Below are 16515 nucleotides of genomic sequence, written 5' to 3'. Positions count from 1 at the left end.
GCTTGAGTTGTACCTAGCTCAAATGGTAGGGTCATTCCTAATGGAAATTGTTCTCGTGACTTCTTATATGCCTTTATTATCTCAACAGGGCTCAAAATTTGCATGTGTATTACTCCTACTTGAACATACATAATTACAGTAGCAACCATCTGATACCATTCATATAGTTGCGATACAAGATTCTCTATCTCGGTTATGTGTCTTAATGGCTATCTCAATTTCTAATAGTTTAAATGACTGTGTTAACTGTCTTGTTTTGTTCTGAAGAAAATTTTGAATGTCTTCTAAATTCTGATTAAATTTTAACTCATTGGCTGTTACCTCATAAAAGTTCTATTTGTAGATTGTAATGTAGATCTGACCACTATCATCTGTTCTTTAGCTATCGTTAACATGAACATCTGTTCTCTTTCTAACTCAGATGTTTTCCCTAGATTTTCATGTGGTTAAAATGATTTAGTGTTTTGGGTTGTTGTTGCTTGAGTCATCAGTCCATAGACTGGTTTGATGCAGCTCCCCATGCCACCCTATCTTGTGCTAACCTTTTCATTTCTACGTAACTATTGCATCCTACATCTGCTCTAATCTGCTTTTCATATTCATATCTTGGTCTACCCCTACCGTTCTTACCACCTACACTTCCTTGAAAAACCAACTGAACAAGTCCTGGGTGTCTTAAGATGTGTCCTATCATTCTATCTCTTCTTCTCGTTAAATTTAGCCAAATCGATCTCCTCTCACCAATTCAATTCAGTATCTCTTCATTCGTGATTCGATCTATCCATCTCACCTTCAGCATTCTTCTGTAATACCACATTTCAAAAGCTTCTATTCTCTTTCTTTCTGAGCTAGTTATCGTCCATGTTTCACTTCCATACAATGCCATGCTCCACACGAAAGTCTTCAAAAACATCTTTCTAATTCCGATATCAATGTTTGAAGTGAGCAAATTTCTTTTCTTAAGAAAGCTCTTCCCTGCTTGTGGTAGTCTGCCTTTTATGTCCTCCTTACTTCTGCAATCGTTAGTTATTTTACTACCCAAGTAACAATATTCATCTACTTCCTTTAAGACTTCATTTCCTAATCTAATATTTCCTACATCACCTGCCTTCATTCGACTGCACTCCATTACTTTTGTTTTGGACTTATTTTCATCTTGCACTCCTTACCCAAGACTTCATCCATACCATTCAGCGGGGTTAAAAGTCAGGTTGTGAGTTTCACAAATAGGAAAAGTCCTCTCAGTTTTAATTACTGCGTTGATGGGGTGAAAGTTCCTTTTGGGGATCATTGTAAGTATCTAGGTGTTAATATAAGGAAAGATCTTCATTGGGGTAATCACATAAATGGGATTGTAAATAAAGGGTACAGATCTCTGCACATGGTTATGAGGGTGTTTAGGGGTTGTAGTAAGGATGTAAAGGAGAGTTCATGTAAGTCTCTGGTAAGACCCCACCTAGAGTATGGTTCCAGTGTATAGGACCCTCACCAGGATTACCTGATTCAAGAACTGGAACAAATCCAAAGAAAAGCAGCTCGATTTGTTCTGGGTGATTTCCGACAAAAGAGTAGCGTTACAAAAATGTTGCAATGTTTGGGTTGGGAAGAATTGAGAGAAAGAAGAAGAGCTGCTCGACTAAGTGGTATGTTCCGACCTGTCAGCGGAGAGATGGCGTGGAATGACATTAGTAGACGAATAAGTTTGAATGGCATTTATAAAAGTAGGAAAGATCACAATATGAAGATAAAGTTGGAATTCAAGAGGACAAACTGGGGCAAATATTCATTTATAGGAAGGGGAGTTAGGGATTGAAATAACTTACCAAGGGAGATGTTGAATAAATTTCCAGTTTCTTTGAAATCATTTAGGAAAAGGCTAGGAAAGCAACAGATAGGGAATCTGCCACCTGGGCGACTGCCCTAAATGCAGATCAGGATTGATTGATTGATTGATTGATTGATTGATTGATTCTCGAGATCTTCTGCAGTCTCAGATAAAATAACAATATCATCGGCAAATGTCAAGGTTTTAATTTCCTCTCCTTGGACTGTGATTCCCTTTCCAAATTTCTCTTTGATTTCCTTTACTGCCTGTTCTATGTAAACATTGAAAAGGAGAGGGGACAAACTGCAGCCTTGCCTCACTCCTTTCTGCATTGCTGCTTCTTTTTCAAAGCCCTCGATTCTTATCACTGCAGACTGATTTTTATACAGATTGTAGATAACTCTCCGTTCTTGGTTTCTGATCCCTATCATCTTCAGAATCATAAATAGCTTGGTCCAATCAACATTATCGAATGCCTTTTCTACATCTACGAATGCCATGTACGTGGGCTTGTCCTTCTTGATTCGATCCTCTAAGATCAGACGTAAAGTCAGGATTGCTTCACGTGTTCCTACATTTCTTCTGAAGCCAAATTGATCTTCTCCCAACTCAGCTTCAACTTGTTTTTCCATTCTTCTGTAAATAATACGTGTTAAAATTTTGCATGCATGAGATACTAAACTAATGCTGCGGTAGTTTTCACACCTGTCAGCACAGGCTTTCTTTGGAATAGATATAACAACATTCTTCCGAAAATCGAATGGGATTCTCCTGTCTCATACATCTTGCACACTAAATGAAATAACCTTGCCATGCTGGTTTCTCCTAAGGCAGTCAGTAATTCAGAGGGAATGTCATCAATTCCAGGTGCCTTGTTCCTATTGAGCTCACTCACAGCTCTGTCAAACTCTGACCTCAAAATTGGGTCTCCCATTTCATCAGCATCAACAGCCTCTCATGTTCCAGAACCAAATTATCTACATCTTTACCTTGATACAACTGTTGGATATGCTCCTGCCATCTTTCTGCTTTGTCTTCTTTCCCTAGAAGTGGCTTTCCATCTGAGCTCTTAATATTCATACACCTAGATTTCCTTTCTCCAAAGGTTTCCTTGATTTTCCTGTATGCAGCATTTACCTTTCCTACAACCATACAACCTTCGACATCCTTGCACTTCTCCTTCAGCCATTCTTCCTTAGCTACCTTGCACTTTCTATCCACTTGATTCTTTAATCGCCTGTATTCTTTTCTGCCCTCTTCATTTCTAGCATTCTTGTATTTTCGCCGTTCATCCATCAGGTCTAGTATCTCCCGAGTTATCCACTGATTCTTAGTTGATCGTTTCTTCCTAACATTTCTCCAGCAGCCCTACTGACTTCAATTTTCATGACTCTCCACTCTTCTTCTATTGTGTTTCCTTCAGCCTTTTCATTTAGTCCTTGTGCAACATGTTCCTTGAAACAATCCCTCACACTCTTTTCTTTCAACTTGTCTAGATACGATCTTTTTGCATTCTTTCCTTTCTTCAATTTCTTCAACTTCAGATGGCATTTCATGACCAACAAGTTGTGGTCAGAATCCACGTCTGCTCCTGGGAAAGTTCTGCAATCCAACACCTGGTTTCTGAATCTCTGCCTAATCATAATGAAGTCTATTTGATACCTTCCAGTGTCTACAGATCTCGTCCATGTATACAGCCGTCGTTTGTGGTGTTTGAACCAAGTATTAGCAAGGACTAAATTATGATCATTGCAGAATTCAACCAGCCGACTTCCTCTTTCGTTCCGTTGTCCCAATCCAAATTCTCCTACTGTACTACCTTCTCTTCCTTGGCCTATCACTGCATTCCAGTCTCCCTTCACAATTAAATTCTCGGCACCTTTTACATATTGTATTAAATCTTCTATCTCCTCATATATTCTTTCGATTTCTTCATCATCTGCTGAACTAGTAGGCATATAGAACTACACTATTGTGGTGGGCATTGGTTTGGTGTCTATCTTGACGACAATAATTCTTTCACTATGCTGGTCGTAGTAGCTTACCCGCTGCCCTATTTTCTTATTCATTATTAAACCAACTCCTGCATTTCCCCTCTTTGATTTTGTGTTGATAATTCAGTAATAGCCTGACCAAAAAGGTTTTTCTTCCTGCCAACGTACTTCACTTATACCAACTACATCTAACTTTAGCCTATCCATCTCCCTTTTCAGATTCTCTAACCTACCACAACGATTCAAACTTCTAACATTCCACACTCCGACTCGCAGAATGTCAGTATCCATCTTCCTGATGATCACCCCCTCTCGTGTAGTCCCCACCTGGAGATCCGAATGGGGGACTAGTTTACCTCCGGAATATTTTACCTGGGAGGAAGCCATCATCAGTACATCGTTCATACAGAGAGAGCTGCATGTCCTCGGGAGTTAGTTACGGCTGTAGTTTCCCGTTGCTTTCAGCCGTGTAGCAGTATCAACACAGCTAAGCCATGTTGAGTATTATTACAAGGCCGTATCAGTCACTCATCTAGACTGCCGCCCTTGCAACTACCGAAAGGCTGCTACCCCCCCTTTCGATGAACCATTCGTTAGTCTGGTCTCTCAACAGATACCTATCCGACATGGTTGCACCTGCGGGTCGGCTATCTGCATCATTGGGACACGCAAGCCTCCCCACCGCGGCAAGGTCACATGGTTCGCAGAGGAGTGTTTTGGGTACTTCACATGAATTGCTGTATCCTATTCCCCTGGATCCACCCTCTGTTGAGGTTCCTTTTTGACCTTTGGTTCTGCCCAGATTCTATCATTTCCCAGTCCTGTGTCTGTGTTTTTATCGAGGCCTACCCTAAGTAGTTGGCGTTGGCCTCTAGTCTCTTTAGTGGTTGGGCTAGCAATCGAAGACCTGGGCTGCGGTGTTGTGCCTTCAGTTGTTTGATTGGCCTTTTCTTCGGTTGTTGGTACGCCACACATTTATTGGAATTAGAAAGATGTTTCTGAAGATTTTCATCTGGAGCGTGGCATTGTATGGAAGTCGACAAACTTGACTATATTAGTCCTTAGTTGGTCCGTATTGACTCATAATAACAGTAATGTACAACAGGTGATTGTTTGGTCTGCCCTATCAGTATATTATTAATGTTTGAATAATTTAAACGTACATGTTTCGGGAGCCTTAATTTCCTTTGTCAGCGTATTTACATCAAAATCTACCTTACCCTAGACTCAAGACACAACATCTTACATATTAACATTAAGCATTGTCCAGTATAGCCTCAACTCTAGACCACTATATAGACACTTTGCTCTTTTTTGTATAATAATGCCTGTTGTAACCCAACACGTAAAACATGGAACATATTTAAAAACACTCTTGAATTGTCCAATCATTTCTCCTATCCTTTACACTCTTACAGTGTGTATCACCCCCCTGGATGGATCCATTAGCTGAGTCAGCCACTGATAAAATGTTACTTGTCACTGCTTGTATTGTTGCTGCCACTAGGAATCTACCATCTTAACGTCCAATTTGACATCCTTTGAAGTTAATAGGTTGCATTGATATGTTCATCATTGTATGCATATTAAAAATTTTAGCCATGTATGTGCCGTCAGGGCAGATGACGTTTGCTCGATTGTTGCAGGACCGGACGTTTTGAATCAGAGCGGAACAAACCTCCTGTTATGTTTCTGCAAATGCTCCTCTAGTACTATAAAAAAGTATAAAGAAAGAAAAGCTATTTTACCTAGTTAAAATGTATATTAAAATACTTTATGATATAAAATATTAGAACTTACATAAATTGTTAAAGCGGAGGAAACCTATCCGCTCGCCGGCCAGCAACTAAGGACACTTTTTATAGCTTAATCAACAGGGCGATAAACACACCACTTTCAGAAATAGAACGTAAAAAAGAAATGACAATAATTTATGATATAGCAAAAGGGAATGGTTACACAAGAAACTATGTCAATAAAATATAGTATCATCAACAAACCAAAAACATATCTTGAAAAACAGACAGAAAAGAAAAAACATGTAGTACTCACATGTAGGAACAGGCATTCATACGATCTGGCTAACACATTTAAGAAATTCAATATTCAAGTAGAATACCGTACTACTACTGCTACTACTACTACTACTACTACTACTACTACTACTACTACTACTCTGTTCGAAAATTCAAGCAAGATTAACACAGACAACCAATTCAGTAAATCAGGGATATACACACTGACATAAGAAAACTGTAACCAAAAATACATCGAACAATCAGGAAGAAATATAGCCATTAGGTATAAAGAACATATAAACGTCAAAAAGTAGGGAAAATATTCCGCTATGTGCGAACACATACATGAAAATAATCATTCATTCATTCACCAACATCGAACAGGACATGAAATTAATACATTCAACAAACAAAGAGAAATATATGGATGTCCTGGAGAAATTAGAAATTTACATAGATCAGAAACAAAATATTAATAATATATTGACAGGGCGGACCAAACAATCACCCGTTGTACATTATTGTTATTGTATAGAAGTGAAACGTGGATGATAACTAGCTCAGAAAGAAGGAGAATAGAAGCTTTTGAAATGTGGTGTTACAGAAGAATACTGAAGGTGAGCTAGATAGATCGAATCACAAATGAAGTGTACTCAATCGAATTGGTGAGAGGAGATACATTTGGGTAAATTTGACGAGGAGAAGAGATAGAATGATAGAACACGTCTTAAGATACCCAGGACTTGTTCAGTTGGTTTTTGAAGAAAGTGTAGGCAGTAAGAACAGTAGTGGTAGACCAAGGTATGAATATGGCAAGCAGATTAGAGCAAATGTAGGATGCAATAGTTATGTAGAAATGAAAAGGTTAGCATGGGATAGGGTGGCATGAAGAGCTGCATCAAGCCAGTCTGTGGACTGATGACTTATACACAACACATTATTTTTAACATATATCTATTGTATGGTTCATGGTGTGGGTTACTGTAGTCTCGTCCTAGTTCGTGAACCATGGGCAACGGCTGAGTGGCCTAGTAAGTGGTCCTGAGGGTCAGGATACCAGTTGCTACGGAATGGGAGTGGGCATCTCGGACATATTCTGAGTCATGGCCCTCCTTCTGCTTAGGCAACTAGGACTATACAATCCACCGTGGCCCCTAACCCGTTAGAGGAGAGATCCTCACTTGGACTATGTGTAAGTAGGGTAGCATCCTGATTAACAAATTTACCGAGCTCAGAACTTTTTAAGCAGGCCTCAGAACTGTGGGAGTAACGGAGTCCCACTCCTATTTGACAGGCGAGGGACTCCTTGGAAACAACTCGGCGAACGAAATGGAATTCGATGGGGAGCTATCAATATTAATGGGGCTTAGGGAAGGAGGAAGGTAGAACTGGCTGAGTCAGCAAAGAGGATGCATTTGGATGTGCTAGGAGTAAGTGATATTCAGTTAAGGGGAGATAACGAGGAAGAGATAGGAGATTATAAAGTGTACTTACGGATGTTAGAAAGGGAACGGCAGAGTCTGGGGTAGGGCTGTTCATCAGGAATACCATTGCACGCAACACAGTTTCTGTTAGGCACGTAAATGAGCTAATTATGTGGGTAGATTTGGCAGTTGGAGGAATTAGGATGAGAATTGTCTCAGTGTATTAACCATATGAGGGTGCAGATGAAAATGAAGTTGACAAGTTTTATGAAGCATTGAGTGACGTCGTGGTCAGGGTCAACAGCAACGATAGAATAGTGCTAATGGACAATTTCAATGCAAGAGATGGAAATAGAACTGAAAGATACAAAAGGGTGATTGGTAAATGTGGGGAAGATATTGAACCTAATAGGAATGGGAACCATTTGCTGGACTTCTGTGCTGCTATAGGCTTAGCAGTGATGAATACATTCTTCAAGCATAAGGCTATTCACCGCCACACATGGGAGTATAGGGGTACCAAATCCATAATAGACTCTATCTTAACCGACTTTGAATTCAGGAAATCTGTTAGGAATGTATGGGTTTTTTAGGGATTTTTGATAATACAGACCACTATCTGATCTGTAGTGAAATAAGTATCTCTAGGCCTAGGATAAAGTGAAATCTGTCTGCCAACGAATAAGGGTAGAAAATCTCCACATTGAGGAAGTTAGACAGAAATACATGGATATGATTAGTGAGAAGTTCTGAACAGTGGAGAGTAAGCAGGTTCAGGGTATATAAAGAGAATGGGTGACATATAGGGAATGCTGTAATAGCAACAGCAAGGAAATGCCTAGCAACAGCTGTGTGTAAAAATGGGAAAAAGCAAACATCTTGGTGGAACGATGAAGTGAGAGCAGCTTGTAAACGTAAAAAGAAGGCTTATCTTAAATGGCTCTAAACAAGGGCTGATGCAGACAGGGAATAGATGAAAGAAACAGAACGAAACAAATAGTTGTTGAATCCAAAAAGAAGTCATGGGAAGATTTTGATAATAACCTGGAAAGGCTAGGTCAAGCAGCAGAGAAACCTTTCTGGACAATAATAAAGAATCTTAAGAAGGGAGGGAAAAAGGAAATGAACAGTGTTTTGGGTAATTCAGATGAACTCATAATAGATCATCCCAGGGAATCACTGGACAGGTGGAGGGAATATTTTGAAAATCTCCTCAACGTAAAAGGAAATCTTCATGGTGGTTTCGCGAACAACTGAGCTGATGGGGAGGAGGAAAATGTTGTTGGTGAAATTATGCTTGAGGAAGTGGAAAGGATGGTAAATAAATTCCATTGTCATAATGCAGCAGAAATATGGTATTTTCTCGCATAATTAACACCCTACAATAAAATGAGGTATATTTTAGGTTCCACCTTTTCAATACAATACTGCTTTGTTAAGCAAATTACATCATAACATGTTTACATGTGGTACCGGTTTCGACACCATATCTGTGTCATCATCAACCAATCGATCAAAAAGTGCAAGATATGAGAATCACAAGTCAATATTAATAAGAAAAGTTTGTCCATGATAAAAGTCCACATTAAAGCTAAATCTTTTTCACCATAATTTAACGCATTTGACTAAGACATTGTAAGTCGTTTTTAATCTTGATGTGAGGAGGAACACATATATTGATGCCAAGTCTTGACAAAGCATATGTTTAAAATAAATATACCTCATTTTATTGTAATTCACAGTTCAGTACAGACAGTTACGAAATTCTTATCTTTTAATAATTAACGCCCTTGTGTAATTTACGCATCCCAATATTTTTGGGTCCAAAGTGGAGAAAATGAAATGTTCATATCCATCACGCCATGGGAGAGCAATACCACACCATCGCTTCATTTGACATAACTAATATGTATCCGAACATTCCCACCTAAAAAACTATAGAAATAATTCAATCTAATCTAAAAAAACCATAGTAATTTGAGCAATCTAGAGATCGAAGAATTTATAAAATTACTTGGATTCGTCACTAATAACAATTATTTCAGATTTTACGAAACAATTTACCAACAACAAGGCCTACCAATGGGGTCTCCTGCTTCCGGCATACTCGCTGACATTTACATAGATTATTTAGAACATACATCCATTAGCAAAATAGACAATATATTCTTTTGGTGTGGATTTGTCGACGACATCTTCGTCATCATTGATAATAGGTTCACTTCGAAAATACCATACTGGAAAAACTTAACACAATAGACCCCTGCATAAAATTCACAAAAGAAACTGAAAACAATCATACTTTAAATTATCTTGATTTAACAGTAACCAGGCACAAAAACCACTTGTCTTTCAAAATATACCGAAAACCCACACACACATCGAATACCATCAAAATAGACTCCATCCATCCCAATATTCACAAAAAAGCAGCTTATTATAGCACGATCTACAGGGCTTTCAATATACCACTATCAGAAACTGACTTAAAAGAAGAGATACAATTAATCCACGAAATAGCTAAAAATAATGGTTACAAGAAAGAAATGATCAACACCATATCCAAAAAATCAAATCTCAACCAAAAACTAGATTGACCAAAATAGATAAACCTAAAAAGGACTATGTATTATTTACCAATATTGCACACATATATCCATTAACCAATATTTTTAAAAAACATAACATAAAAATAGCCTTCAAGACCACACATAATAGCACTTAAAATCTTACACAACACCAAGACAATCAACAGTAACAATAAGTACCATCAATCAGGAGTATACCGAATGAGATGCAACAACTGTGAGACTAGCTATATAGGACGTACCCGTAGGAACTTCGCAATCCGATATAATGAACACATAAATGCCGTAAAACATAATCATTCTTCCGCAATAGGCCAGCACATTCATGAATACAAACACAGCTTCACAAACATTGTAAATGATATGAAAATATTAAATATAAACCCTAAAGGCCCCTTTCTCAATATAACAGAAGAATTTTACATACTACTAGATCAATATGTCAATCCTAATTACAACATAAATGAAATTACAGAAAAAACCAACACCATATTTAATAAAAGCATCCCCACTTTAAAAAACCACTACTTCAAAAGAATCAACAAACAGAGTTCAGCACCTGCTACAGCGCAGATGACCAACACGCCCAGCTCCACCCCTACCCCTACGATAGCAACTCTCCTCACCCACCCCTCCACCCCCCTTACAGCAGCGGACACAAGCCCAAAGACAGCGCGATACAGTAAACGCCAGGCAGCCAAACTCAACGCATCCCAATCACGACAGCAATAGTAAGTACTCATCACGTTAACACACACACAAGCAGGCATTTTCAGATTATAACTTTCTCACACTACTTTTGTCTCTTACAGACACACACCAGCAAAATATCATAGACGAGAAAAGAGCCACCAACCTGCATCTGAAATATTTACGCACAACGGAGACTACATTCAATACTTAAAGTTAATGTATCAATCACAGCTGCACATATCTACCTCCGTTCATATACTGGAATTGCTATTAACAATATGATAAACCTATTAAATATACAAGTGGATATATCTTAATAACCCCCACGTCAGCACTACCCATGAACGCAAGCACGGATATTCTTCATCTACATTGGACTCAAACAAGAATATAGACATACGCAAGACGTATAAATCCACTCCAATGAAGTGACCTGAGCCATCATAAAGGATTTTAACACGCACTGTATATTTTAATATGTGATTTTAACATGTGTTATGCATTTTAGAGTGTTTAATATACCTGTACTTTTTAAAAATTAGCTAATTTAGACGAATTTTAGGCCTAAAAACAAACTCGCTTTTAACCATCTAGAATGTACCATATAACCAATTTTTACTCTTAAACATGCCCAATTTGAATGCTTGACATAGTGCTTCCCCACAACTTCCCCATTTAGAAAGGCAATTCAACCACTATTTGACTTATGTAAAGGTACCAATGTACAGCTGATGATGACTGTTCAAAAAGTCGAAACCGGTCCTGTAAGTTAACCATATATAAATAAAATTGGTATTGATAAGGTGGAACATTTTCTTATCTATATTACATGTTAACTATCAATACAGAGAATGAAACTTATTCATCAAGATAAACCAGCTTCGGTGGTGTGGTCTTGTGAGACGAATGGAGGAAGATAAGTTACCTAGGAGAATAATGGACTCTGTTATGGAAGGTAAGAGAAGTAGAGGGAGACCAAGACGATGATGGTTAGACTCGGTGTCTAATGATTTACAGATAGGAGGTGTGGAACTAAATGAGGCAACAGCACTGGTTGCAAATAGAGGATTGTGGTGACGTTTAGTAAATTCACAGTGGCTTACAGACTGAACGCTGAAAAGTATAATGGTCTATAATGATGATGTATGTATGTCTATTGTTTTTAACCTCTTCATTATACATATACACTGATTTTCTGTAGTCATTGTCAAACTGTTTAGCAATGTTCACTTTCCCAAATAATGAAAGGCTAGCATTTTTAATGTTTGCTTTGAGGTTTCATGCTTTCTTATCCTGTCTGCTAGATGATTTAAATCTGTCTTCTTCTTGCTCATTTTCCCATCCATTACTATCAACCTGTGCTGTATAGCCAAAGTTTTTCCATTAAAAATTTTCTTAATACCTCTTAGGTAGGATCTGTGTGTGACATAGATGAGAAATATGTGCCAGAACTTTCTGTGGCTATTTCTTGCATTCTTTTTTTTTAAAATCACATTTGACCTGTATCTCTTAACACTTTCACTGGTTCACTTGGCAGAATGAACTACCTAGCTGGGCTGGCCAGAGCTCGCTTATGCTCTAAGTAAAGACAGCAGAATCCTACCAAATTTTACCCTTAGGAAAATAATAATCAGGAAAATAAATGGCTTCTTAGTTACAGGGGGTTAAGTGAAGAATTGAACCTAATGAGAAGCTGTGCCTGGTTACAGACTTCATCATTTACACTTCCCACTAGGCATTTCAACAGGTAACTGTTCCATTGCTTTGTTCCTTCTTGTTCCTTTACCCTCCATCATGAAATTTGACACCTGACATTATTACCAGTATTATTAAGGCCTGACCAACAAGAGAAGGGTTCTGACAGATGCAGCTGTGTTGAGAACTACTGCGAAAACAATGGTGAACTGCGTTGCGAGATATCCATCAGCTGATTTGTCGTTGAATCTCCAAATGGCATTTCTGAGTCAGTTTTCATAATGAAACACTTTTTTTTCGCTTCCGTAAACTACAAAATTTACATATTCGATTAATCGACATCATGCATTCTTAAATAATATTACCCGAACTATAATGATATTAACATAAAATACAAATATAAGAGGGCACGTAATATTAACTGAAACAACTCCATTTGTCATAATGCATAAAGAAAACAGGCACTCAGCGAAGTCATTATAACAAAATAATAGCATTCCTCAATACATACATGCATTGAAATGACAAGCTATAATACATTGCCGTAAGATGGGGCTTCATTCATTCCATTCCTGACCTGGTCAGTAACTGGAAAACAGGTTGCAGGTTTTCATTCATTCTTTCACTTGTGTGATATTCTCATCACAACCATATGATGAAGACTAGACACGGTAGAGGGGTATGAAAATAGGCAGGATCCTTTACTGCATTTATGACCAATTCTTTCAAGAAAATCTTGCTTTAGTGTTAGGTGTGTGTCCCTGTTATTTGTAATTACGTTTCTGTTGCAGTATGTGGAGTATTTCATCGATCGCGGTGTATTAGGAGTAAACAAAGAACTGCAGCACATGGTTCTGGAGTATAGGGGAGATCCTGTCTTGCCTAACACACGTTCCAAATGGGATTCAGCTCAAAGTTTGGTTGTTCCAGTCATGCCTCCCACTTTAGTGGGAATTTGTAGATTATTACAAATCTACTATGTTCTGAAGGTAGGCATTTTGTTAATATTATTTATGTTGAACCAAAACTGATTACAGTATAGAAAAGAATCCCTTAGTACTGTACTATACTATTTCCAATGAAAGAATAAAATAGACATAAACAAACATTTTGTATCGCTGCGCGTGACCATGTATCTCACTGCCTGCTCTTTACGTCTATATGAACATAAATGAAAATTGTTGGATCTATACATATGAATATATTTGAGATACAGTAAAAAAAAATACATCATTGTTGCTATAAAATATATTTGCCATGAAAATTAATAAGTATGCCTACTTACATGACATTTCATTGATCCAAACTTGCACTGTCACTTGCATCACTAGAATCCTCTCCACTTTCCAGGTCCCACACGCCATTGATCAGCTGTCACCTCACACTGTTGTGACGTACCGACGATCGAACACAAGGACGGCACAACACCGCAAACACTCAGTTTCCATTGCCAGTACTACCACAAGAGAGACAAGAAGCCATCCCAGCGTGAAATCACGCCAACTACTTAGGGTAGGCTTCGATCAAAACACAAGACACAGGACTGGGAAGCGATGGAATCTGGGCAAAACTGAAGGTTAAAAGAATCTCAACAGAGGGTGGATCCAGGGGAATAGGATAGAACAATTCATGTGAAACGCCATGAAACACTAAATTGATTTAACCACATAAAAATTTGTTAAAGAATATTTTTTTAATAAAGGAGTGTAACACCCATAAATAATTCATAACAATTTTTAAAACATTAAATTTAACTAACTAAATAAATAAAGAATAAGAAGAAATAAATTCATTCACTGCAACCATTTTTAAATCACAAATCATTTAATATCTTGTAAAAAATATTTGCACACAAACTGCAGTCTGTTTTTTGTTACGTTTAAATCAATGGTCATATGACTATACTAGTTTGAGAGCTCTCAATTAACCTTTATTTTTTAAGAATGGGGTACACCTTTTAGTAGACAAATTTTTCTACTAGAATATTGAAGTGCATTAAAAATAACAACTCCATTTAAAGGTCACACATGAAATAAAATAAAGAAAATAAACCAGAAAGGAAGGTGAAACATCGCAACAAACAAATTCAGAATACCACGAATGGCAGAAGGCGAAGTAGGCCTAGAAAACCAGAAAATTTTCAAGTTGGCGACATGTCAAAACATGACATATTCACACCAACAAAAATTAATTTGACCTAATCACATCACAAATTAAACCGGAGAAATGTCGAAGAGATCACATTCCTCAAATCACATCGACAATGTTACTTAATTTGAGGTACAATAAACTGCACCACACAAGCGTCTAATGACAATAACATGCTACTAGGCCTTAGCTGTGCCTAGAAACACTCTTTATATATAATACTATAAGAACACTTAATTACGGAGATCACAGATTTTTTTTTTTTATAGTTGCTGTACGTCGCACCAATACAGATAGGTCTTGTGGCGATGATGGGACAGGAAAGGCCTAGGAGTTGGAAGGAAGCAGCCATGGCCTTAGTTAAGGTACAGCCACAGCATTTGTGTGGTGTGAAAATGAGAAACCACGGAAAACCATCTTCAGGGCTGCCAACGGTGGGATTCAAACCACTATCCCCCGGATGCAAGCTTTCTGTACCTCAAGAATACTATAAACTTTTTAAGTGTAAAAATTGTATTTTAACAAATTATCTGTTACTCATGAACAGTACACCAGAATTTTAAGTACCATATGCATTTCGTAAAATATTCACGCTTGTTTTTTAAACCAGAGGACACATAATAAATATCATTGTATATTTGAATATTATCTCTCATATCATGTGACATTCTTCATTAGATTTAGTAATGTTTTTAAATTATATGTTATGTTAACTTTGGATCATGACCAGCTGAAGATGACCTTTGTGAAGGTCAAAACCGCTACTGCAAATAAGACATAATAAAGTATTGATTAGGTGGACGGTACCCCTTCCTTGTGATTATCAAAACACTTCTAACATGTAGCCTCTTTTTACCTAGTGTGGTAACACAGACAGAGGAGAAAATTTTTTCTGCATATTGTACACACTTGAAAAACACACACACCAGAGAACTCGGATGTTAATTTCATGATATCATCAATTGAACTTGTTACGGGGATACCCTGGGAATGCAGAGGTGAAAGAAGGTGCGGGCTGGAATGGGTCTATCCACAAAGCCGAGATATGAATTAAAATTTCATTAAAGGTTATATTTTCGAAAATAGCAAAACTTAACAATTTTCACATAGAATTTGAAAATTTAACAAGTAACAACAAGTCAACAAATAACCTACAATCAGGTACAGTACCAGTAAAGGCAAGATTTAGGGACAAATTAACAATCTGGGCTTCAAGCCCAGAACTGTCTGGATATGTTTCCATAAATTTATTATGGAGAAAGTCATAAACAAAAGACTGAGGGATATAATAGAAACACAGTTAGAGGAAGAACAATATGGCTTTAGACTGAACAGATCAACAATAGACTTGATATTTACAGTGCGAACGATAATGGAAAAACATCTGGAAAGGAACAAGGAAATCATCTTATTTTCGGATTTCGAAAAAGCTTATGATACATTTAAGAGAAAACATGTATGGGATTTCCTACTGAAAAGGAATGTACCAAAATCATTAATTAACAAGATAAAAATGTTGTATCATGAGATAAAAGCAGTGTACAAGTGGGGAGTGGTGACTGAAACATTTTATACAAAAAAAGGTCTCAAGCAAGGAAGTGCACTGTCGCCATTATTGTTTATTGTATTGATGGATGAAATCATAAAACGTGTAAAACAGAGTATCAGTAGTGATGAAGTGAATGCTTTGGTATTTGCAGATGATGTGGTGATTTGGGGAAAGGGAGAAAAGGAAGTTCAAAGGAGACTGGACATTTGGAATTAAAATCTGAAGGAGTTTGGAATGGTAAAAAAAAAAAAAAAAAAAAAAAAGTAATCTTGCACTGTGGAAAAGAGAAGCCAAGTGAACATAGACAGAGAACGGTTAGAGAATGTAGAACAGTTTACATATCTGGGTAGCATTATTAATGGAAGTAATTAAATCAACACTGAAATTAATAACAGACTAAGTAAAGGTACAACATTTTATCATCAAGTCAGAGAGCTTTTATGGATTGACAAAGTACCCAAGAGAACGAAATTAACATTATATAAACAGTATTTCATACCAGGTGTAACATACAGACTAGAAACGCTGGTAATTAATAAGAGAGAGGAGATAGTAAGATCCAAGCAGTAAAAATGAAATTT

At 37.4% G+C, this 16515-nt stretch overlaps 1 protein-coding gene across 5 annotated transcripts in view; it reads left to right on the top strand.

Annotated features, from left to right (window-relative positions):
* LOC136864803 (arrestin domain-containing protein 2) overlaps positions 1–16515 on the top strand; it is a 534353-nt gene that overhangs the window by 385353 nt on the left and 132485 nt on the right. For 4 of the 5 annotated variants that reach the window (XM_067142212.2, XM_067142210.2, XM_067142211.2 and 1 more), the window contains exon 7: positions 13029–13226. The exons of the other annotated variant lie outside the window; for it this stretch is intronic. In XM_067142212.2, the coding sequence (XP_066998313.1) occupies positions 13029–13226 (198 nt within the window). The remainder of the gene's footprint in view (positions 1–13028; positions 13227–16515) is intronic. 5 annotated transcript variants of the gene reach the window in all.

The sequence above is a fragment of the Anabrus simplex genome, chromosome 2, assembly GCF_040414725.1.
Source record: "Anabrus simplex isolate iqAnaSimp1 chromosome 2, ASM4041472v1, whole genome shotgun sequence".
Taxonomy (NCBI): domain Eukaryota; kingdom Metazoa; phylum Arthropoda; class Insecta; order Orthoptera; family Tettigoniidae; genus Anabrus; species Anabrus simplex.
The sequence above is the reverse complement of the archived record's forward strand: the minus strand, read 5'-3'. Positions and strand labels throughout refer to the sequence as shown.